Source organism: Megalopta genalis, chromosome 16 (genome assembly GCF_051020955.1).
Source record: "Megalopta genalis isolate 19385.01 chromosome 16, iyMegGena1_principal, whole genome shotgun sequence".
NCBI lineage: Eukaryota > Metazoa > Arthropoda > Insecta > Hymenoptera > Halictidae > Megalopta > Megalopta genalis.
In genome coordinates this window covers 151,557-174,739 of record NC_135028.1, presented here as the reverse complement: position 1 = coordinate 174,739, position 23,183 = coordinate 151,557, and the positions used below count along the sequence as shown (strand labels likewise).

At 29.4% G+C, this 23,183-nt stretch overlaps 9 protein-coding genes across 22 annotated transcripts in view; 4 read left to right on the top strand and 5 right to left on the bottom strand.

Annotated features, from left to right (window-relative positions):
* Positions 1-136, bottom strand: part of LOC117224571 (uncharacterized) — a 46,770-nt gene extending 46,634 nt beyond the window's left edge. For all 6 annotated transcript variants that reach the window (XM_076526828.1, XM_076526829.1, XM_076526830.1 and 3 more), the window contains exon 1: positions 19-136. The gene's annotated coding sequence lies outside the window, so the exon portion shown is untranslated. The remainder of the gene's footprint in view (positions 1-18) is intronic.
* On the top strand, positions 74-1,889 carry LOC117224574 (divergent protein kinase domain 2A). The gene is made up of 4 exons (XM_033477612.2): positions 74-829; positions 933-1,233; positions 1,322-1,452; positions 1,557-1,889. Exons 1-4 carry the CDS (start codon positions 197-199, stop codon positions 1,767-1,769), a joined length of 1,278 nt encoding a protein of 425 aa, XP_033333503.1. The 5' UTR covers positions 74-196; the 3' UTR covers positions 1,770-1,889.
* LOC117224578 (eukaryotic translation initiation factor 2-alpha kinase 1) lies at positions 1,766-5,669 on the bottom strand. 2 transcript variants are annotated; one of them, XM_033477617.2, is made up of 9 exons: positions 5,251-5,669; positions 4,824-4,991; positions 4,535-4,691; positions 3,974-4,458; positions 3,678-3,853; positions 3,423-3,599; positions 3,208-3,363; positions 2,656-2,793; positions 1,766-2,523 (listed from the first exon to the last, which is right to left on the bottom strand). In XM_033477617.2, exons 1-9 carry the CDS (start codon positions 5,318-5,320, stop codon positions 2,308-2,310), a joined length of 1,743 nt encoding a protein of 580 aa, XP_033333508.1. In that variant the 5' UTR covers positions 5,321-5,669; the 3' UTR covers positions 1,766-2,307. The 2 variants fall into 2 exon arrangements, with proteins under 2 accessions (XP_033333508.1, XP_033333507.1); XM_033477616.2 differs by having other exon boundaries at positions 3,678-4,458; positions 5,251-5,328; positions 5,393-5,669.
* Positions 5,670-5,821: 152 nt separating this feature from the next.
* Positions 5,822-7,729, top strand: LOC117224583 (serine hydrolase-like protein). Its single transcript, XM_033477624.2, has 2 exons — positions 5,822-6,320; positions 6,428-7,729. Exon 2 carries the CDS (start codon positions 6,653-6,655, stop codon positions 7,541-7,543), a length of 891 nt encoding a protein of 296 aa, XP_033333515.2. The 5' UTR covers positions 5,822-6,320; positions 6,428-6,652; the 3' UTR covers positions 7,544-7,729.
* LOC117224576 (protein arginine N-methyltransferase 9) lies at positions 7,534-11,681 on the bottom strand. Of its 4 annotated transcripts, none has more exons than XM_076526818.1 (8): positions 11,543-11,681; positions 10,600-10,829; positions 10,410-10,536; positions 9,885-10,286; positions 8,795-9,799; positions 8,565-8,721; positions 8,162-8,245; positions 7,534-8,077 (listed from the first exon to the last, which is right to left on the bottom strand). In XM_076526818.1, the coding sequence occupies exons 2-8, from the start codon at positions 10,760-10,762 to the stop codon at positions 7,736-7,738; spliced, it is 2,280 nt and encodes a 759-aa protein (XP_076382933.1). In that variant the 5' UTR covers positions 10,763-10,829; positions 11,543-11,681; the 3' UTR covers positions 7,534-7,735. The 4 variants fall into 4 exon arrangements, with proteins under 4 accessions (XP_076382933.1, XP_076382932.1, XP_076382934.1 ...); XM_076526817.1 differs by lacking the exon at positions 11,543-11,681 and adding an exon at positions 11,324-11,523; XM_076526819.1 differs by lacking the exon at positions 11,543-11,681 and adding an exon at positions 11,360-11,523.
* A 107-nt stretch (positions 11,682-11,788) lies between these two features.
* On the bottom strand, positions 11,789-12,733 carry CUTA (cutA divalent cation tolerance homolog). Of its 2 annotated transcripts, none has more exons than XM_033477636.2 (6): positions 12,570-12,733; positions 12,430-12,489; positions 12,279-12,339; positions 12,165-12,214; positions 12,058-12,100; positions 11,789-11,976 (listed from the first exon to the last, which is right to left on the bottom strand). In XM_033477636.2, exons 1-6 carry the CDS (start codon positions 12,731-12,733, stop codon positions 11,905-11,907), a joined length of 450 nt encoding a protein of 149 aa, XP_033333527.1. In that variant the 3' UTR covers positions 11,789-11,904. The 2 variants fall into 2 exon arrangements, with proteins under 2 accessions (XP_033333527.1, XP_033333528.1); XM_033477637.2 differs by having other exon boundaries at positions 12,294-12,339.
* Positions 12,734-13,020: 287 nt separating this feature from the next.
* Positions 13,021-16,045, top strand: LOC117224580 (RAB6A-GEF complex partner protein 2). Of its 2 annotated transcripts, none has more exons than XM_033477620.2 (7): positions 13,021-13,160; positions 13,801-14,053; positions 14,124-14,245; positions 14,342-14,449; positions 14,767-14,916; positions 14,979-15,091; positions 15,169-16,045. In XM_033477620.2, exons 2-7 carry the CDS (start codon positions 13,932-13,934, stop codon positions 15,697-15,699), a joined length of 1,146 nt encoding a protein of 381 aa, XP_033333511.1. In that variant the 5' UTR covers positions 13,021-13,160; positions 13,801-13,931; the 3' UTR covers positions 15,700-16,045. The 2 variants fall into 2 exon arrangements, with proteins under 2 accessions (XP_033333511.1, XP_076382938.1); XM_076526823.1 differs by having other exon boundaries at positions 14,327-14,449.
* On the bottom strand, positions 15,750-16,876 carry LOC117224587 (glutathione S-transferase theta-1). The gene is made up of 4 exons (XM_033477627.2): positions 16,670-16,876; positions 16,454-16,604; positions 16,205-16,385; positions 15,750-16,130 (listed from the first exon to the last, which is right to left on the bottom strand). The coding sequence occupies exons 1-4, from the start codon at positions 16,867-16,869 to the stop codon at positions 15,973-15,975; spliced, it is 690 nt and encodes a 229-aa protein (XP_033333518.2). The 5' UTR covers positions 16,870-16,876; the 3' UTR covers positions 15,750-15,972.
* Positions 16,877-17,609: 733 nt separating this feature from the next.
* rogdi (rogdi atypical leucine zipper) lies at positions 17,610-22,901 on the top strand. 3 transcript variants are annotated; one of them, XM_076526831.1, is made up of 6 exons: positions 17,610-17,750; positions 18,148-18,219; positions 18,297-18,431; positions 18,492-18,770; positions 18,847-19,056; positions 19,113-22,901. In XM_076526831.1, exons 1-6 carry the CDS (start codon positions 17,715-17,717, stop codon positions 19,179-19,181), a joined length of 801 nt encoding a protein of 266 aa, XP_076382946.1. In that variant the 5' UTR covers positions 17,610-17,714; the 3' UTR covers positions 19,182-22,901. The 3 variants fall into 3 exon arrangements, with proteins under 3 accessions (XP_076382946.1, XP_076382947.1, XP_076382948.1); XM_076526832.1 differs by having other exon boundaries at positions 17,627-17,750; positions 18,151-18,219; XM_076526833.1 differs by lacking the exon at positions 17,610-17,750 and adding an exon at positions 17,776-17,906.
* Positions 22,902-23,183: the final 282 nt, after the last annotated feature.

Sequence of the window (23,183 nt, the reverse complement as noted above, 5' to 3'; positions counted from 1 at the left end):
AATTAAGTATATACGTACACGTGTTTATTTATCTTTGCTACTCCAGACTCCGATGTCCTTGCTGCTCAGCTTCTCACAAGCTGAGATTCGTTTCTCTACCGCCGATGGCGCTGAGATAGAAAATCTTCAAATCTAGTATGTACTAGTTGTGTACTTACTGTAAATACTTGTATACTTTACCGTATGTACACATAGTATGCAACTGCAATACGAAGCTCTAATGATTTTATCATATGTATATAACATTTTGAAATTTAAGAAATGGGAATTTTTTTTCTTCATTGCAGTTATACTTGGTATAAAATGGTCGAAAATTATTACGTTTCGACCAGATGTGAACCATTTAACAGAATTACATAAATGTCCGGCATGTTTCGGTACTTCTGCTTGTGGTTATACCGATCAAGTGGATATTACACCGTATAATTTATATTCTATATTTTCTTATTTCTTTGGAGCAAAAAATGTTTTTTTCGGTCGTCTAAATGAGAATGATATTGTATTAAAAAAGTTGGCACATTCGTTTGAATTAAGTAAATTTGACCAAATGCTTTGTGAAAATAAAAGTTTCTCCCATATTTGTACGAGCAATTTAAAGAAGTCGATAAACGAAGTTAACAATGTAGATTTTTATGAACTCATTAAGCAAGAAGTTGACTTAGATTTTACGAAAGATAACTTGAGTCGTTTAAGGGTTTGTCCCAATGGGCAACATTTGAGTAATCTTTTGCAACAAGTATATCTTAATAATGAATATGTTAATAAACAAACTCTTAATGTTAATATTTGGACATTAATCGTTCTTAATCCCGAACCTCTGCTTCTTCAGGTATTATGTTAATTTAAGATGCTTCAATGAAATGTCGTTTGCATTACAATATTTTATAAAGTTTTAAAACATGTTTTGATACACATCCAGTTTTTGTTTATAGATATTATCCGCAGATGAAAATTGGCCAGTACCAAGGTATTTAGGTGCATGTGGGCGTATTATACTGCAAGAATATGTTGGTTTACCATTAATGAATTATTATTATAAACCATGGTTGCTAAGAGCTCGAATAGTTTCTAGTCTTCTAAATGGTGCTTACGTATTTACATTTCAAAGCGATGACTTTGGCTTTTATTTAACCGATATATCGGCTGATAACATAGCAGTCGATTCAAATAATAATGCAAAATTCATCGATTTAGAAAATGTAATAGTTGTAGATAAAAATTTTATACCCGAAGGTGTGATAGCTTCTTTCGCTTAAAATTAATCTATTATTGTAGTAATTGAAAAATGGTTGTAACGAACCTGTTCTTCTCCCCTCTTTAGAGAAATTAGAAACATGGAATCAGTTACAAGAAAATAATGAAAATTTTTCATGTTCAAAATGTTTAATATATTCACCTGCCGATATATGTAGTCACAGAATTAGCGATCATAATTATTATGCAATATGCAAGGTTTGTTGCTGTCATAAAAATACTTGTTAAGAAAGTTCACAGTAATACTTTAATCGTAAAGCTCGTGAAGGAATTATAATGTTCAATCTAATATGTTTTTACAGATGTTTTTAGAGCCTGATACAAATGATAATTTGTTACCTAGTGGTTTTTTGTATAACATACCTGAAAATATTCAGAAAGCCTATCCAAACATACAAGATTTAATAAAACAATGCGTTAATCCTGAGAAGCCGTTTACCAGAATAATTGCTGGAATACAACTTAAAGAATTATTAGATACTATAATCGAGGATAAAAACGCAGACACAGATTGATTGAATAAGAAAGTTTATAATTATTAACAGTGAAAAAAATGTACAAAACAATAATACAAAAATTGTATATAATGTAAAAATAGTTTGTTTCATGTTACATAAATTTATACAATGTTCAAATAGTCTTCATTTGACAGTCAATAGATTATGATTAATGTTAATTACCTATCAGAGATCAAACAAATTATTTCGTTCACGTAACGTAATAGCCAATCTTTAATTTTCGTCCATCCCTTATTTTGACGAATTCTGTATTTATGAAGTTTATAATTCTTTTTATAAGCATGCATGCATTTTATAATAATACACAACGTTATAAACATTTGAAGTTATAGTTTCATTTTAAAAATATACGATTCTATTATATAAATAATAGTCAAATTTGTATTTCATAGTAGCATAAATTTTTTAACGAATTCGTAAAATAAGCGAACATACTGTAAATTCTTTTCAATTTATTTTAAATTAATAATACTATATATATATATATATATTTATCTAAGTAAATACTTTCTTTGAATTAAATTAATTTAATATCTTACATATCATCTATTGTTATATTGTGTTTTGTAATCAGTGCTTTTAACCTTGATATTCTATCTTCTAATGCTTGTATTTTATTGTTTTTTATCACAATTGTACTTTTTAATTGAGCTATCGTCATATCCTTATCTTCGTTTAAATCTTGTAACAACTGACTTGTCGATGGTCGTTTCTCAGGGTCTGCTTGTACTAATTGACTTACTATATGTGCCTATCAGAAAATTCAACATTTTAATTAAAACATTCCTTTCTCTCTCTCTCTCTCTCTCTCTCTCTCTCTCTCTCTCTCTCTCTCTCTCTCTCTCTCTCTCTTAAATTATTAGATATTATTTTAAAAGTATACCCATTTAGGATAGGTAGCTGTTAGCATTGTTGGTATGTGACCTCTTTTTACGCTAGTAATTATTTCTACTCGCTCCATATGAGTTTTTGTATGTACTAACAATTCTAGAAGTACTATTCCCAGACTGTATATATCACTCTGAAAAAAGCTAAATCAGATTAAAAAATTCTACAAATATAATATTTGTAAGTATCGACAAAACGGTAACCCAGTGTCTTTTTCCTATACATGTACTCGTCGCTAGGCTTAAGTTTTTGACATATTTGCAAAAATGTGTTTGTAATTATTTGCAAAAGGATTCTCCTCTCTAATTTTAATGAAGAGTAAATACATTGTACAGCTCGGCATTTTTAGCAACTTTTGTTTTTACAAAAAATATTGTACTCCAATTTCTGAGATATTCACGAAATACTGTAACTGCTACTAGTCATCTTGGAAATTAAATCTAAGCGACTTTAACAACATGTTTCAAAGTCGAGTTCATTGGAGCTGAGTTCCTTTTTGTCAATATTTACTACAATATTCAATGTTATACAATATTTAAAGCAATACTTTTGGATCACATTTTCCTTCCAGTTGTTCTGGTGCAGCATACATTTGTGTACCTAAAATCGAACGATGATTTTCTCTTTGTAGTGGACAAGCTAGTCCAAAATCACCTAATTGTATATGAATGCTACCAGACATTGAAACAAATATATTGCTTGGCTGAAACAAAAAATTTCTTCTAAGTATATTATTTAGTAATGTTACATACTTGCTACAACCTTTATGTCGTGATGCACAATTCCGCGGGAATGTATGTAATTCAAACCACAAAGAATTTGAGTTAACATTCCAATGATCATTGTTTGTGAAGTTTGCTCATTCCTTTCACTTAGCCATTGTTGAAGTGTCTTTTCGCAAAGTGCCATTTGAATATATAACGTTACACACTGTTCATTCTATCCATTAAAGAATTTCAATGTGAAGTTTTTAAAATTGTATTATTATTTAGAAGATAATACAAAATTTGTACAAACCGTTTGAGGAATGTATGGACAAAGCTTATTATTGCTATTTGATCCTTCACACGAATCAGTACCATCTGTATAATTTGTGTTATTTTCCATCTTATCATCTAAATTCTTGCTATCATTTCTAAAAGAAATACTATTTGAAGTAGTTCTTTCAATATTTTCTTCGACTATCCGTTGCCCTATGGTATTAATTGGAGTATTTAGTTGATCAAATCTTTTGTTAATAACATCATAACTAGTTACTGAATTTTGTATCCTTACTGATTCTTTCTCTGTACAATTGGCATGAGTATACATACCAGATTTATAATTTATTTTTTTATTATATTGTAACAGCATATCTTGTTCACCGCTGTCCGAAGGACTCTGACTGTTGTCACTACTAGCATAGTGAAATTCATTCTGTACACCAAAACTTTGTTTTGTACAAGATTTATACCTATTTTTTTTCTTATGACCTACACTACTTATTTTGTTTTCAGAATAATTAGATGATGGTAAACTTGGTATAATCTTAGTACAAATTGATGGTAATGTTGGTTCTATCCAAGCACCTTTGTACGAAATTATATTAGTATGATTCAATTTGGCAAGTGTTTTTACTTCTTCCAGATGTTGTATAATACTTTTAACTCGACCAGATCTTACTATTATCTTCTTAACTGCATATTCAGTACCATCCAAGCGATGTAAAGCTTTAAATACGTGACCAAATCCACCAGATGCAATAAAACTTATTTCTTGAAATTCTCTATGGTATCGGGACCATTCTGTTGTTAATGAACTGTACAAAACACGTACATAAAAATTAGATATCTGCATAGATACACATTACATTACATTGTTTACAGATATTATACCTAGGCATTTGTATTATATTTTCGGAACCAGTCGCTGCACGTGCAACTCTAACTAAATGATACAATGCATGCTGATATTGTCCCCTTAATGATTCAAATTCCATCATATTATATGAACCATCGATTAACTTCATTTCATGAAGTCTATCACAAATTGCTACAAATAAATATTACAATATTAATTAAAATGTCTATGCATTAGTAAAGCACAAATTTATCACCAAGTTAGTTTTTAATATGAAATAAGTATATGAATCTAATTTTTTTAAAAACCATATATGTATTTTACCAAAATATAATTTATTTCGGCGAACGATATCATCTTCGAACAATGTACAAAGTTGTTGTATAAGAGATTCGATCAAAAGACTGATAGACGGTGTAACTATGCTTACAACTTGTCCTTTAGTTTGACTTCCATCATTATTCATGCATACTGTAGTATTTGTGTCTTTACCTGAAAACATCATAAATAAAATAGTAAAAATTAATTATTGGAATCATATTTTAAACTTCAACTTTGTATTGTAGCTTGATTAGTATTTTCGTAGTTACGCAATTATATTTTTTATAATTAAGGCAATATACTTTTCAGGAAATATTTGAAGAACTATATATTGATATTTCTTATGAACTGAAAAATTCGAAATGTTTTTTACGTAGAACTACCAAATATGGAAAAATTTAAAATTACGCGGGGACTAAGGTTATGTTACCTCTGTCAAATTTAGTAACTGTAGATAATGTATCCCAAGGATTAATTACAGGTGTATGATTATCTTCCATTTTTCAATCTGTAAACCGTCTACATTTAAAAGTTTTTATTATTATATGTAATAACAAATCTGGAGATCTTACAAACAATGAGAATGTAACTGAAAAAACTATTGCATAGGCTTGCTAGTGTTGCGTGAGGTGCGTTTCCCTCTAGCGGATCATCTCTGGAATCTGTGTAAGTTGTGTTGTAAGAAGTTGTCCGTTAGCGAGAATCCACTGTGGATTGAACGCGCAGTAAAATGGTGGGAATGTGCGCGCTAGCTTAGGGTATAAGAAAAGCGTGCAGGAGTAAGTTTCATTACTGTACAACCTGTATCTTTTTATTGGATACGAATTGGTTAATGCTTTTCCCCTCTCATTTTCATTGGTCCAATGGCCCAATCAGAGCTCTCTCTCTCTCTCTCTCTCTCTCTCTCTCTCTCTCTCTCTCTCTCACGTCTGACCGTTTTTGGAATTTCCATTCAAGGCCAGTGTGTCTATTGGTATCTAATGTGTTCAATAGTGCCAGGGTTCTGCTCGGAATCTACTCCAAGTAGCGGAGAGAAGACCTCACAAATGGAATTGAACGATTTCAATGGATTGCCAATGGAAACCATTAGCATCATCCAATCCCATTTGTGATGGGTAATTCTCCTACTCCTACTTTCTTGGAAGAAATTCGTAAAGTGATTAGGCATCTGAGTACTCTGGATCCAATACTAGATATTTGAATGCCTATTTCAATGATGTCAGATGTCAAAATTATTATACGTGTTTTTCGCACGTGTTACATATTACTGTTCAAAACTTGAAATACGATTCTCAAACAAAATCTACATACACGTGTAATCAACGCTTCGTTAGAGTAATTTCATATTTATTACTGTTCATGTACCGTGACAAAAAATTATGAATTTTCAATATGTACGTTTGATGTAAATTATACATCACATAATGCATTAAAGATCTGAGAAACTAAATACGTGAACTATGTAATAAAATCACTAATATTGGAGTCTTTAAAAAATTGGTAAATACAAATTGATAGTACATTTCTAAATAGTTTATAAGATATTTCTCAACTATATATATATACTATATAATTTACATGTTATATAAGTATGATTTATCTTACAGCAATCATTTGGGTGGGATAAATGACTTGCGATACTTGATTAACATATTGAACTTTGTTACCTTTGTTACCTTCGTTGCCTTTTTACTTTGATAAGAATATCAATAAATACCAAGGTTATTACTCATTTATACGCAGTGCATAATATTTTCTTCAATTGTGATTCTATAAAGAGGGATCAATTAATTAGTGGAGTGTTTATTATATGCAAGTTGTTGCCTATTATCATGAGTCAGTTGAAAAAGCAATTCGCGGAAGTGAAATTCCCAGTACCATGGGGACATGTTGCTGCAAAAGTCTATGGTTCTCCAAAAGAGAAGAAAATTTTGGTAGTACATGGTATTTTAGACAATGCTGGATCTTTTGACAGATTAATAGAACTACTTCCACAAGAGTACCAGTATGTAAGCATAGACTTACCAGGACATGGATTTTCTTCACCATTTCCTTCTGGACTACCATTGAAATTTTTTGATTATGTTCATACAATTTTACTAGTTCTAAACACTTTAAAATGGAGAACTTGTATCTACTTAGCACATAGTTTTGGTGCTCATATAGGAACATATTTCAGTGTATTGTATCCTGGTCGACTTGAAAGAATTATAGCTATCGATGGATTTGTATCTGATGCAATCGATGATATTGTTTCTCGTGTTCAAGATATATACAATTTAAATGCTTATAGTAATGTTGGACATAAATTGTACACTAAAGAAGAAGTAATATATGCTTTACAGTATAAAAGGAAAGACGTATTAAATACAGAAGCTGCAGAAGCTATGTTTACACGTGCAGTTACTAAAGTTGGAGATTTGTATAAATACAATCGTGATCCCAGATTAAGAATAATAGTACGTCCGATGTTAAACATACAGATGCATGCGGAATTCTGGAAGAAATTCAGAACACCAAGCTTGCTTATTGTGGCAAATAGCTCGAGTACAAGAGATTTAGTGAATAAATACGCAAAACAAATAGAAAGTGTAACAAAAGATAAGAGCATATTTGATATAGTTTCTGTGGAAGGAACTCATGATGTACATAATAATTATCCTGAAAGAGTAGCACCACATGTATATAAAATTCTAAAGAATGACACAAAGAGTAAATTATAAATTTTTATTTTTATAAAATAATTTTTTGTACTACATAATACATCATTTAACAGTAAATTTAGTTTAGTCAACAGCGAAAATTATAGTTTATACCATTACTTATATACATGTATGGAATAGTATTTAAACATGTAAAACAAATGTACATTTCAAGTGGATTGCAATTATACAAAATTGAACACTTTACTAGGATCACTTTACTTTTATACGCACCACACCTTCGACCTGTTGAACTTTTATGTATACTTCGTTACCTTGTAGGGCAGTGGTTTTTAGTTCATCTTCCAATAGTACTGCTGTGTGATTCATAAAGGAACCATTTCTTTTTGTATCGTAATTATAGTTCAACGTTAATCTGATTTTGTACCAGCAAACCAATGCATTTGGCAACGGTCTGTTAGTTGTTGCATTTATTTTGCCAAAGTTTACTACGCGTTCCGTAATTTCACTATCTTTCATTTCTATCAATATGTTTATATCAGATGCAGGTTCGTGTAAATATAAACTTGAATTTAAATCAAATAATTGATTTATCTGTAATACACACACACACGCACACAGAGAGATAACATAAATTTATAAAACAAAATTTTCTCATAAGGATAGTAATTTTTTTACCTTAAATTCGTTTATATGCTGAGCAATTCCATATAGCTTTGTACTATCAAAAGTATTCCGTATATTTTGATAGCTATTAAATCTCTGTAAAACATGAAAATTTGTAATCATGTCCATGTCCATGTCCCCACGTAATCAATTTAATTATTCTATATATGCAGAATATCGTATAATTGGTCGTAATCGTGAACATAAATAAAAAGTTCTTTTAATGTATATGTATTCACAGCAGTATTACATAAAAACGGCAAGTAATAATAGATACAGCAAAACTCAATTAATTTGTATACATGATTGACGAATATTTCACGTGTAAATTATTCTAGTTTTGAATTATCACCTTCTCATATAACACCAATTATATGATATACTATTACATATATGGATATTCCTTAAGAAGTACCTTTTTAGAATTTGTTTTATTAAATACTAACGTTGATCCTCCCTGTAAATTTTCATCTTTAACATAAACCATATTTGGAAAATCTTCAGAAAATACAAGTTGACCTACAAGGAATATTTGTTCAGGTAATAAAATACCATTTGGTTTAAGCATACATCTGTAAAGTGCCATTATAAAATTTTTAAAAATACTTTAAACAAGACAAATAGGAAATATTGAAACTGATATACCTAAAGAATTCGTGACTGTGTTCTTGATCACGATCTTTTAGTTCTCCATTAATGTCAAAATCATGAACAAATATATTATCTAACGAAACTTTAATAGTATTGTATTTTCCTATAATGCAAATTTTCTCCTTAAAGCCATTTTGGTTTGCTATTTCTTCTATGAGGAGACGAAGCACTTTATTTTCAGTTTTATAATATAAAATTTGACTGTATTTATTTTCCTTTAGTAACATTAGTCCATAAACTGGAAAAGGAGATGTATCCAAAATACTATTGATTTCTTTATTGGTTAATGACTTACTAACTTCAGTAAGTAATTTCATATATTCAAAGTCATTTAAAAATGTTATAACTTCTTTCGGTAAATGATATAAAAATTTCTTCTCATTATAATTGGTATCTGGAGCAATATTTGTTGCATAAGAACATTTTAATTTTCCTTTTAATATTTCTCCATGAATTGTTAATACATCTCCTTGCTTAAATAGCGTAGGTACTTCTGGGAAAACAGCAGTTTGCCAGCAGGTTTTTCTATCCGATGTATCAATTGTTATTTCCTCGTCAAGGTGTAACTTAAACCAACTCACCAAACCATCTACAATACCGTCATATTCACATTTTACATTTATCTTACTCTTTACTCCATCCACATTAAATTTGTGTAAATTCGTTATATCATTAAAATCTACAGTGAATAGAACTTTAGGTTCTGTAATATAATTAACTTTCACATTTTTCAAATGTTCCGTATCATAATATTCATCGTCTAATAATATAGATATATTATCAAAATTTAAAGGACAGGAATTCTTTACTTGTTCAAAATCTACAGATGACCTGTTTCTCAAATATTCACATTCCACTGCAGCTACATAAAGTGTAGCACTCATTGGTATTATTATACCATTTCTATTTAAGATATTTGTGTGAACACTTAATAAAGATGGTATTACACGTTCTCCAAATAAACCGGCGTCAAATGTTTCTGTCACTATCAATTTTACTCTGTAAAAGAATATATATTTCTTTAACAAAAGGCAAGCTTCGTCATATTTACATTACAAATGACTATTATAAACGAAGGACTGACCTCTCTGTAATATCAGCAGGTATTGTAAGATCTGTGGATAATTTGGGCAATAAAATTATATCTTTAGGATTGTTACTTTCAAATACTTTCTCAGCAATTTTTATCATTGCCACTGAATATTCGCATGCATAAATTTTTTTAGCGCCAGCACTTTGTGCGTATAAACTTAATAACCCTGTTCCAGTCCCTATATCTAATACTGTGTCATATCCTTCAGAAATTTTCTTTCGTATTGCACATTCAAAAGCATTATTCCTTTGTTTATCATTCAACATTGGAAAGTGCCACCTATCTACAGCCATACTAAATGCATTTTGTAAATTTCTTTCTGCTGGTAGAAAATTTGGATTGGCTTGCAGAGCTCTTTTTAAATATCTTATTGCCCTTATTGGATCATTATTCCTTTAACAATATATTTTTAATCCTCATTATATGGAATTTTAGCGGTCATGATATCTGTCACGTTAAAAAATCAATTTTAAATCAACTAGTTGTACATTTACCGAAATCACCAGTGCAAATTACCTTAAAAGATGAGCTGCAAAATTATTTAACATACGTGGATTATTTGGATAAATATCTAAAGAACGCGTGTAACATAAAACAACATCTGCAAATCTATGATCACATGCAAGTTGCATTCCCCATTGACCTAAAAAATATATATTTATAATTTTTGTATTACGAGAGCATCAAATGTATATTATAAACATACAAAGTACGTTAACAAAAGCTTCTTCGATCTCCAATCTCTTTGATGGACTTAATTCAGCTACAACTGTATAATATGCGTATGCCTTTCCTACGTTTCCAGTTCTGTCATGATCACATGCCTTTTTCAACGATTCTGCTATTATATTGTTTACTTCCTTTTGCATTTTTAATGTAATGTGATAATTTCTTTAATCGGTGCTTATCACAAAAATGCATACCACTTAATTTTTTCTGGAATAACATACAACATTCTAATAATATAAGTATTATCCAAAGTAAATTCTGTATTAGTACAATGAAATTTTTATGGTAATAGAATTGTTTCTTTCTAAAAGCTACGAATTGTCATTTATATGCCACTGAAATAATATTTAAATTCATTATTACGTATGCAATATCTGTTATTTAGATGTTTAATGTTTATATATACACTCCATCCATCGTTAACAAACAAATTAAGTCTCTCAGTACTTTAAAGTTTAAAACATAAAACAATTTCTAGAAATATTTCAAGAATTATGATCATGGTAAATATATGTTTTAAATTACGTATCGTATAAACATATTACTAAGGTGTTTCAAACTGCTTTATAAAATTCTATGTTGATGAACAAAGAAGTCTTCCCGGATACAACATCTATATTTCAATAACTTTTTTGGAGTTCTCTGTGACATGTGTGAACTATATAAAAAAATAAAGTTAATTTCATAAAATATAAATTTACCCAAAATTGGTTTCTAAAACATTTAAAGGTAATTACTTCCGAACCACGTTCGTCACGTTACTATCACAGACCAGTTACATGAGTTACAGTTAACGTGAGCAACGTTACGAGGAGTTACGTTAGGACGCAAGTTATAGAATACATAGGCCGGAAAATCATTTCTTGTCGCATCAATGGGAATCCACGAAGGGCATAACTTGTCTAACCCCACCATCTTACCGCACATCCAATCCGCAGTGGATCCTGTATCAGCAGTGAATCGTCAGCCAATCAAATCAAAGAACATTTCTATATGTACCCTTGCGAACGGATCAAGCTGTCAAACAGTCCCTTTACTGTAAGAAAGAAAGCTACAACAAATACCGATTTCGTTCTGACTCCTTTTCATTATTATAGAATTATTACAGAAAGGTCAGTCCTTCGTTTATAATAGTCATTTATAACGTAAATATGACGAAGCTTGCCTTTTGTTAAAATAATATATATTCTTTTACAGAGTAAAATTGATAGTGACAGTGAAACATTTGATGCCGGTTTATTTGGAGATAAGAGACTTATTTTAACTTTATAGCTATTGTCAATTAATTTGTAGAACTTTTCTTATCTTTTATATTACTGACCCATTGAAGATAATCTTCATTTCCATTTTGTATCTACAAAATATTTAATAACGTTATAAATTCTTATGAAAGCTATGAATTATAAAGACCGCATTGTATTGGAATATTACTTACTGGTAAAGAAATTACCTCGCAGACTTCATACGGATGATTAGCCCTGTACAAAAGAGTTTTAGATTATGACAGCCGATTAATACTAAAATAAAAGATTTTGAACATACTTAACATATCTGGTTAAAGCATCCACAGTATCAGTTCTTGTTTTTATCATCTGTAATAAGAATAATACTATGTAGAAACATGCGTGTATTAATTCTACCATATTCCTTACTGACTTTATACATCCATACCATTAGTAATTCACTGTCTTCATTTATTTCATTCTTCCACTCATATCTAAAAATGATTGGTGATTATTTTTGTTATACCACTCAAAGTTATTAAATATAAATGTATACCTATATTACGTATCTACATAATGCTTACATAGATTTAATTTCGGGTATAATATTAACACATGCGGCCAGTTTACTTTGCACCAAACCACTGCGAAATGACAATTTGAAAATTAAATAGCATAGTAGAAAAATTCTGATTTCATCGCAAGTTAGTTTCTTAAAGCTTACTGTGCTAATTTTTTAGCAAGTTCTTGCGTTGGAACGGTAACATAAACCACAGAATTAATACCTGCAAAAGTACTCATATTTCTATAAGTTTGCGCGCTAATATTTCTAGCCAAACAAAAAAGCATGAAGAATCCAAAAATTGGTTTACACGGAATGAGTGACATTTATTTATAGTGTAGTCTGTATGTATATGGGTAGTAACTTAGGAGAAGAATTTTTAATGATGCACTGTTACAGTAGGTTATGTTTCTATTATGTCTGCCTATGAACCAGTGCATATATACATCATACATATGTATGTGTGTACATTGTAAATCAAACAATCCTCGATTGTTTTCTTCATCACAAATCTTGAATTATAAATTAGAGCTGAAATCTGCATAGATATCTAATTTCGTATAAATAATAACTAAAGAATTGTCAAAAATTAAATGTAATATGTACACGTATTCGATAATTGAAGACATAAAATAAATGAAAAAGAGAATAAAAATGTTGACAAAGAACAAGGGCATTAACTATAGTTGAAAATATTAATATAAAATGACTGTGGGATTGCTCAATGATTCAATTAGAATAAAAGCATAACAGGTTAGTGAAAATTTAGAGTAAATGCCTTTACGATGACAATATGCAAACAGCTTATGAAATTGTTTGTAAAAAAACCAAAGTTGTTGACATATTACTCTACAGGTGCATCCTTACCAACACATAGCTTGTAAATTTTTTATAACTATTATTTTACATTACATTTGTGTTCACACGCTACAAATACATTACACAATTCTAATGTTAACTAATACTATTCCTCTTTTATGAAAGTGAAAAAATTTCTTCTAATATAATAAAATTGTATTATGCTCAGTGGTATATTTTCAATTCAACTCGATATTGAAGCAAAATATAACAAAATTATACAATTTTTTTAGGAACAAAGTATCATATTAATATATATGCTTAAATCGGCATCCTTTAACGTGTGTTAAAAATTTAAATAATTAGTGAGTCAATGTGTTTACAAGAAAAAAGCATCTTTTAAAACTTTTGCTCAAACTTCTGACAGACGGAATCTGTTTCTTCAAGAGGATACAAATACATTCATTATCATTGTTGATATATTTTGCTTCATTCTTAAGATAATTATACATTAGATAGACAATATTTAATAAGTTTTGAAACTGTTACCAGTTTAGAGCAACAACAGATATTACAAGTAATTTATCATTTTCAGGATTATCAACTGTGGTAAAATATTCTTATACTTTAGTTTAAACTGTGTATATAATATTTTGTTATGATTATGAAAAAGAGAGTATTAAAGTTAATAACATTATAAAGGAATAATTATATATAACGAAAATTATGATTGAGGTAACTGCAAAATTAATTAGAGGTCCTGTATACTTTTCTGGAGAAGTTATAGAGTGTTTAGTCACATTCAGTAATCCACCAAATCCAAGTCATCAAATATCTCAAAGTCACAGGTACATAATTTGTTTACTTTATATAACACAGTTGAATTTGTTCAATTCAATTATTACATAATGGTTTTAGTGATATCTTTGAAAGTCTCGCATGGGCTAGTGCACAAGTCCACTGTCAATGTTCTACAAATATCAAAATTGTTCGTTCCGAGAAATTGAATACTACAGCTTGCTTAGGAGCTATTAATGCAAGTAAGAAGAATGAGTCTTTACAAATAATTATTTGTTAATAATAATTACTTTTTTTAATTACTTAACCGTGTCTTCACTAAGAAAAACATTTTACAGACACAACATTTGCACCGTGGCAACAAGATAATGGCCATGTAGTACTCAATACTAAGCCCAAGATTTTATTTTGTGACTTAAGATTATCGCCAGGTGAAAATAAAACATGTGAGTTTTTAAAGAAAATCAAGATTTATTGTAACAGGGTATTTTACTAAATTTTGATTATGTTTTAAAAAATGTACGAGTAGATTTGAATAGAATTTAAATATAAAAAATTGTACATTGCTTCTTGTAATGATTGTTAAAGTATAAATTTAATGTGATCTTAAACATTAAAAAGTCTTTTAAAAAACTTTCTAATTGTAAACATTTCAAATGTGTTTACATGATTATAAATGATGGAAACATGTTAAAGTGTACAAAAAAGTGAAATATGGGATGCCTTGTATTAAATACAGAAAGTATATAGTTCAGTTTTCCAGATATATATCGGGAAATAATTCCAAGCGATGCACCGCCGTCTTATAGAGGACATGCAGTGAAATATTCATATAAGATTACTGTAGGAACACAACGTGTTAATACAGCTATAAAATTGCTTCGGGTTCCTTTCAGAGTACTTTCTTTAAGTGGTAATATTTGTTTATTTCGTATTTATAATTTAAGAGCTATATTAATATTCTAATTTTAACAGAACTACCGGAAGTAACCACTTGCAATGATAGTGTTGATTTAAGTCCAAATAATCCATTCATGGAAACACAACATAGAGAAACACCATTAGATGTTGCATTACAAACTCTTCAGGTTTGTGTACAATAAAAATGTATATTATGCAATTAATACTTTTGCGACTAATACTTTTTGTTGTTATGTGTACATAGAATTTGACTGCCAGACGAAGCCCAAATTTTTATAACATTACTAATGGGCGTGGACGAATTGTAAGATTTTGTCTCTTTAAAAATTCTTACAAACTTGGAGAAGATATAGTTGGCACATTTGATTTTTCAAATGCGACAGTTTCGTGTGTTCAAGTCTCAGTTGCATTGCAATCAGAAGAACATATTTCAGAAGAATACAGGCGAGGAAAAACAGCGACTCCAACGTCAGTCAGTTACAATAAACATCATGAAATGTGTATGGGTTTAAAATATTCGCATTTGGTGCTCCCTATACCTTTACACGTGACACCAGATTTTACCACTAATTTAATGACACTGAAATGGAGATTACATTTTGAATTTGTCACAACTTCTAAGCTAATAGATATGCCCAATGAACGTACTATTAACTGGCAAGGTCCATTAACCTTGGATGTTGAAACAATGATTTGGGACCTTCCTGTTCATATTCATCCAACAACTACACCACCTAACACAGCACAAGAATCAAAATATAACATTGTGATATAGTGAACTAAAAATTACTTCTATAAGGAAACAAGGAATAACCATTACTTGAAAATGCTTCAGAAAATAGATATACATATACATACATACATATATAAAGTGCGATTACAAGTATAACATTTGTTTAAAAAATATTATAAAATAATAAGTAAAAATAGAGTATTTATACTCAATCTACCACTATGATTTAATAATATCCAAGTTTTACATCCCTTTAATCAATAAAAATGAGTTAAAACCTATATCACCAATTTGATAACAAAGTTTAGAAAACTATTAAATCTTGCTTCTTAACATGTTTTCTTTCGCCTCTTCTGTAAGTAATTCAATAAAGGCATGAGCCTCTTTATAGTGGGGGTTTGTTATTTGGGCAACCCTTGTCAACCAATTTGATAAGCGAGGTCTTCCTTCACGAGGATCATATCCAGCTAATCCTGTATTTAATATGAAATTTTGTATTACATTTAGCTAGTAACAAAATTACATCTAATTTTGCAGGATTACTTACGGACTTGTTCTATCTCACATGCTCCAAGAAGATCGGCAATAGCTACTTTAGAACCTGTTAAGAAAAGCTTGTCTTTTAACCAAATGTTTTCCAATAGATCAAGACACTCGATCATATTCTTCTCGCATTTTGCTATCGCTTCAATTGATGTCGGTTTAGATGTTATAAGTGGTGTTAAGTACTATGGTAATAATATATTTATATGTTTTACAAATCTTTACATAAACAATCTGTCGATCATTTTTATACCTTTTTCCGAAAGTATAAGCCACAGTGGAACCTAGTGTTCAAATGTTGCCATTCAAGATATTCATCAACTTTTGCTTGGTCCTTTGAATCCTTTGGATACCAATGATCAGCCACAGGAAATTCTTTACAAAGATATCTCAAAATTGCAACACTATAAGAAATGATGCTTTTTACTTGTTTTTGTTTTCATATACACATTTCGTACGTGCCTCATACCTTTCTATTATGTTAAAATCATTATGTTGAATACTAGGAACTTTATTAAATGGGTGGATTTTCTGATAATCCGAACTAAGTTGTTCCATTTTTGTCAAATTTATTACTTTTTTCTCAAATGGTATATTGGATGCCTTTAAAAATATGTACACAGCTCTACTTGGTTGAGACAATAAGTCATAATACAACTTTAAAGCCATATTTTTAGTAAAATATGAAAGTCAATTCTGATATGAACTCTCTGGTATATATAAGATTATGAACTGGTTGCTTGCTTTTAGGGGCACTGTCCTCCCGCTCCCTCTCTGTAGGATGACGGATGACTACGACGACTACATACAGTGATTCTTAAAATAGTCACAGTTCCAATTTATTCAATTACAATTGTACATATTTCGAAAATTTACTCTGCTATTAGTGTATGTACTTCGATTATAAAAAGACAATATTTATTATTAATATCACGTATTTGAAAACTATAGTTCGCTTAAAAAGAATAAACTTAATATGTACATATGTACGTACATGAATTTTCAGAACCAGTTGATTCAATTTAGTATCCTATATGTACATAATATGAAATGATAACGCATCATTCAATTTCAAGCGAATTACATATATAAATTAAATTATTTCTTTATTACAGATCTATGAGTACATCTTCGATTTATGTATTTTCATTTTTAATATAAAAGTTTTCAAACTTTATTGGAAATAAGGGTATAATCTTACCTTCGATTATTCTTGTTTATTTCTATTACCGAATTACTCTGCTAATTCGTACAGATCTTAGATTGCAATTAGAATATCTTATACGAGTAACAATAACAATTTATCTACTTAGGATCGAAAAAAATTTGCACCGGACAAGATGACGAAATTTATCTTTTGGCATCGAACGATAACTGAGATCGTGTGTGAAATTGGTGACAAATGTGATGTTTAAGAAAAGCACGGAAACCAGAAGAAAAAATAAGTTGTATAAAATAAAGCACAGTGTTGTATAAGTAACGAAGCAAGTAGTGACAGCAGCCGGAGGGGAAAAATGGCTGACAGCGAGAAGGAGGAGGCTCACAATCTCGTAAGCTATTTGTCTTTGCCTACCGTTTATCTAATCACTTAGGCGACCTCGTCATTTCACGGTACATGATGATAGTATACCTTATCTATCATTGAACTATTCAACTTGCATCCGTCCATTTTGGTGTACTGTTTCTTCTTGGTTATGTTATCTTTGGTACATTATTACTTTGTTTATTGTTTTTCCAATTATGATACAAATTTCATATACTTGTTATATACTTTCATATACTTCATGTTTCAAGTTTAAATGTTTATAGATGCTTTTTTATGCACACTTGTAGCATTAAAAGGAACAGAATTTTTATTGAAAACATCTTTTCTCTTTCTGTGAAATATTTATAGCATCGAGTTGAAAGTACTTCCATAATTTAAAATTATACAAATTTAATTCGCAGCAGATGGAGTTTGAATGGGTTCTTCACGAAGAAGTTCATTCTTCCTTGTCACAATTGAGGAATATTTTAATGGTATATTTAAAATAATACATCTTTATATATTACTAATAACGAGTGAAAAATATTATTGTCTTTTGTTACTAATGCAGGAATGTGCGCAAAGATTTCCATTAGCGTTATTTGGCAATGATCAACATAATAAGACAGACAGATTTATATTTGCTGCCCCTCATGATCAAGTAAAATGCGTAGCCGTTTTAACTGGTGATAGCATAACAAATGCGGTAAGTATTAATACCTTTAATTTAGTTATATATATTCAATTAAGCGAGAGTTCTTTATAGGAAGTTAATTTTAAAGTTCAACGTCAACAAAATGTTAATATGAGAACAAGTATACAAAATGAACATCCATGGAAGTTACAACAAATACAAGATGCTGCCAATCACTTGCAACAAGCTATTGCACACATAGACAATGTTGATCGTCATTATCCTTTCAAAACATCGGACGAAGTTATGCATGTATTAGGAAATATATTGGGTTGCCTTCAACGCAGTCGAACAAGTTTAATAGTTCCTAGGAAGAAGACAATCGATGATCTTATTAAAAGTCGGAATATGGTGAGTAAGTGTATATTTCAGGCACCCATAAATGTAAATCCATAAAACTCATTTTAAATACTACACATACTTTCAGAAATCATTGAATCCAAATCTACCTGAAAATTTGGCTATAAGTTTTTATATACAAAGTTATAAGCTGGTTCTGGCAGTATATCAACTAGAGAATTCACATGGTAGTGTAAAATATGAGACACAGCAAGCAGAATGCAGTGTACCCTGGTTAAATGAAGCTTTAGTATTGCTAACTATAGCACTGCAGCTTTGTCAGCGATTAAAAGACAAGGTTAGTTTAAGTACTTAAGCTCTAAACTTCTTAGTTTCAGTTTCAATACTTTTCAGATCTGTGTTTTCTCTCAGTACAAAGATTTTACTGTGGGTTCTTGTGTTCCTTCTACAACAACATGGTAATCGGAATATAAATATATTAAACGATTATTAGTTGAAGAAATATTTTGTATAAATGCAATGCAATATGCCACATTTAATGCTCTGGTAGCATTTTGGTGGATTTTATTTTGACAATGAAATTTGATTGTGAATAAGGAGTTTATGGAGTGCTTGTAACATTTTCTGAATCATATGCAGTGATAAGTAAAACTAAACACACTTTCAACATTTTTGGAAATGTATTAATTTAGACTTAATATACATATAGTCTATAGTATCGGAGATCGTTTGCTTCTGTTATAGCATACGTTCGTTGGGGTAAGTTTTATAACAGTAGTCAGGATCGATTCCTTACCATTCTTCTTGAATTTTGATCCAAAAATTATCAACATTGATATTATTAAATGAGTTCACAAATTTTCAATTGTATTTAAATTCAGACTCTATGTTTTGTATCTCGATTCCGCTAGAGTGTCACTTTGTCGTCGAGATAAGGCAAGTTCTCTATCATTTCCAGTAAATGAGATTGTAAAATTAATTTGTAACAACTTCAACTCGATGTATTTTATCTGTTACATACAATGGCATACGTTCCCATATCATGATTGAGTCGGTATCGTGTTTTAATATCACTCTCATGTGTTATTGTTTAAGACTTTTCTTTGTTTCTTCCAATATCAAGTTTTACTATCTGACAAAAATCAATTATAGTTTCATCTGGCTATATAGCGCACCTTCTTAACATTTTCCTTAGATATTATATAGGTTTCTCTTCTTTTCATCGCACGTATAACTATGGATTTCTTAATTTCTTTATCGTCATCTACTTGCTAATCAATCTCCCTGTGATTTCCTTTTAAACCTTCGCCAACACGTGAATATACCTGTACAACAATCTTCTATCTTGTGCTGTTGGTGATTTTGGTAGCAATGCTTTTCTTGATTTCATTAGACACAGGTCTCGTTTGTTTAAAGAAAATTTACAACAATACTTTATGGATCTCACATCTACTACTGCAAAGAACTAGTATGAATATCAACAAAGATTAATGCAAAGTTGAGTTAAAAGATTTATTAAATTCAAAAAGATACAAAAAATAATTAAGGTCTTGAAAAATAGCATATAACACAGATTCTAATACAATGTTTGACACAAAACAGAAATTGTTGCAAATTTTGTAAAGTGTGTTGTATTTTGCTCATCACTGTATGTATAAAATTTTGAGAAATTAGGGACTACTGTACACATTGGTACAAGTTCTATGATCCTTCTCTACTTTACTATACAGTGATTCTAAAAGTATTTTGTTAGTAATTTTATGTCGACAATTATGGAATTATTTTATCTTTTAGGTACTATCTTTTTGGTTCTGTTTAAAGATCTTCACTCTAATAATTACTGGTAACTGTCGATTGTTATTCAATTGACTAGCAAAATAGTTCAGTAATATATATATATTATTCAGTAATATATATACTATATTTTCTGTGATCACACATTTGGAATGTTATAGTAATCATTTCCTTATTGGAATTTAATGTTGTATTTCTAGATTAGGATATTTTAAATCTTTATTTTGAATCATTTTATATAATTGATTATTCTAATCATTTTCAGCTGTTATTTATTTTTGTCACCAAAGAATATTTAGTATACACTGACCTTCATTGTCATGGATGGTATGACGTTCCTTTCATGATTCTATATTTACAGGGTGTACAATTATATATGTCAAATATTTTAAGGACTCTACTCAAGAACTTGTTGTAACTGCTTTGTTTTCAAGTTCTTAGCGATTGAAATCGACGCATTTCGTTGTGCTTTCTTTTTTGACTTGACTGACAAGTTTCATTATTAATGGAGCAAAAAAATGTTTAATACATCATGGAAATAGGATTTTAAAAACGAATCTGTTACATCATTCGCATCATTCTTCATTTTAGATTGTTTTACATTTGCATATTTATTTCTTTAAATATATTTGACGCATATAATTGAACACCATTTATGTTCACATATAAATGTCTGAGTTATAGTCCTATTTAATAATGAATGTCATCAGTAAAGTAGACGCTAATATAGTAATTATTCATGAGTGTTATTAATATTTAGATGCAAACACTAATTAGTATACACTTAAATACAATTGTGTCAGATATATAGTTATATTGAAATAACAACAATATAGGAATACAATTTTTAAATTCAAGTTGGATAATCTTTTACATTATGTTTACTGAGCGGTAAATACGTATTTTGTAATAGAAGCAGGAAAGGTATTTCCACACAACATACAGTCTTCAATTGATCTAGGATACTTATAATATATTTACGTTTTAGAATCATGAAAGTACATAGTATATTAGATTAAGTAATAAGTTTGTTCATGTTCTTTTTACAAAAGTATTAAGCATAAGCAATCTTGTATTATTAATCATCATGTGTATGCATCACTGTCTTGAACTTCTTACTATTTACTAAAGTTTAATTCTTTGGTTTACAATACTGGACTGTCTTTCAATATGAAATCTGCATTCTTAAGATTTGTCACTTATTTTTTTAATAATACATTCATTAACGGGTTTAGCACTGTAGAAGTAAAAGTTCTTGTTATTTTTCTATAGACTACCTTTTTCACATGTTTGGAAACAATAGAAAAAGTATTAAATGACAAAAATGGTGTAGAACATAATCGTAAAATTATTTCTCACAGATAATGCAAAAAATAGTTTGAAGTAGTATTTCTTGTTGTGCATACATGACCAGGATGAACAAACTTATTACTCGCTTAATCAATATAAAAATTTTATCCATACTGTATTTTAGTGAAGGTTAATAGTGTTCGTTAAATTATAAATTATTTAACAAAAAATATTTACAAACTTCTGTAAAATTATTACCTTTGCCATTCGTTAGTCATATAGAAACTATATGTATTTATATCAGTCTAAGTACGAATACATGAGGTAATTCTAATCATAAAAAACGTAACAACTTTCCGCGCAACATGTCGAAAAATAATGAAAATATACTCTTGAAATAATAGTGACAAATTTTAATAGAAGTCTTGCAAGCTTGAAGAGGTTCCAATTTTATATTAATTTCGTTTTGATTAACTATGGGTTTTAAATATAAAAATTTTCATTGCGATTTAGGTCATTAAATGTTTACAATTCCATTTTATGCGTTGCGTTTACTTTTGAGTTTTGATTAGTGTATTATGTACTTATAAATCGTATTTTATCAACATCATTTTAAAAACTAAATATTATTTATAGTTACTTTCGTTTTAAATTCTTTGAACGAAATACAAAATGGTACTTAAATGATTATTGTAAAAAAATGATTCTATGAATTGTACCGTTTATTTTGTTAAAGTTATGTAAAAAGTAATTTATGCTTTAAATAATTACATTCACCACAGTTAAGCAAGTAACTATATGACACGTGTAGTGACTTTTTCATGTAGACAATGTATTGAAATAATGGTATGCTTATAGGTGATCTTAAATACTGTGTATTTAAAAACAATAAAAATTGATAATAACAGAGAAATTACTGTATACTGCTCTTATTAACTGTTCGAACAACTACACGATAATATTTACGTAACTTATAATGTTCATGATGGTCGTTATACACCAAAAATTATTAATAAGTAATGCAGTATAATAATTTAATTAAGAAGATGTTTGTGTGTGTAGCAAAAATAAAGTCTTAAAAGTAGGCAATAAAATAAATATATTTGCATTTTTATTAAATTATTAATATATATGTTAAAATAAATGTCCTTTAATGCTAAAGAATATTTACCTTTTTTTTATATTCTCATAGGCTAAAATTTTAGAGTAGCGTGATCTCTCAAACCCTAAAAATTACATAATAATAAATATTTTATAATAATCTGTGTTATAAGCGAAATGTTAAATGTTGATGCTTCCTAGCATTATAATTGTTAATTATTGCGTTATTCTGCAATTGTAGAAAGTTAAAGAAAGGTAACGCGCCTGCGCGTTTGTATA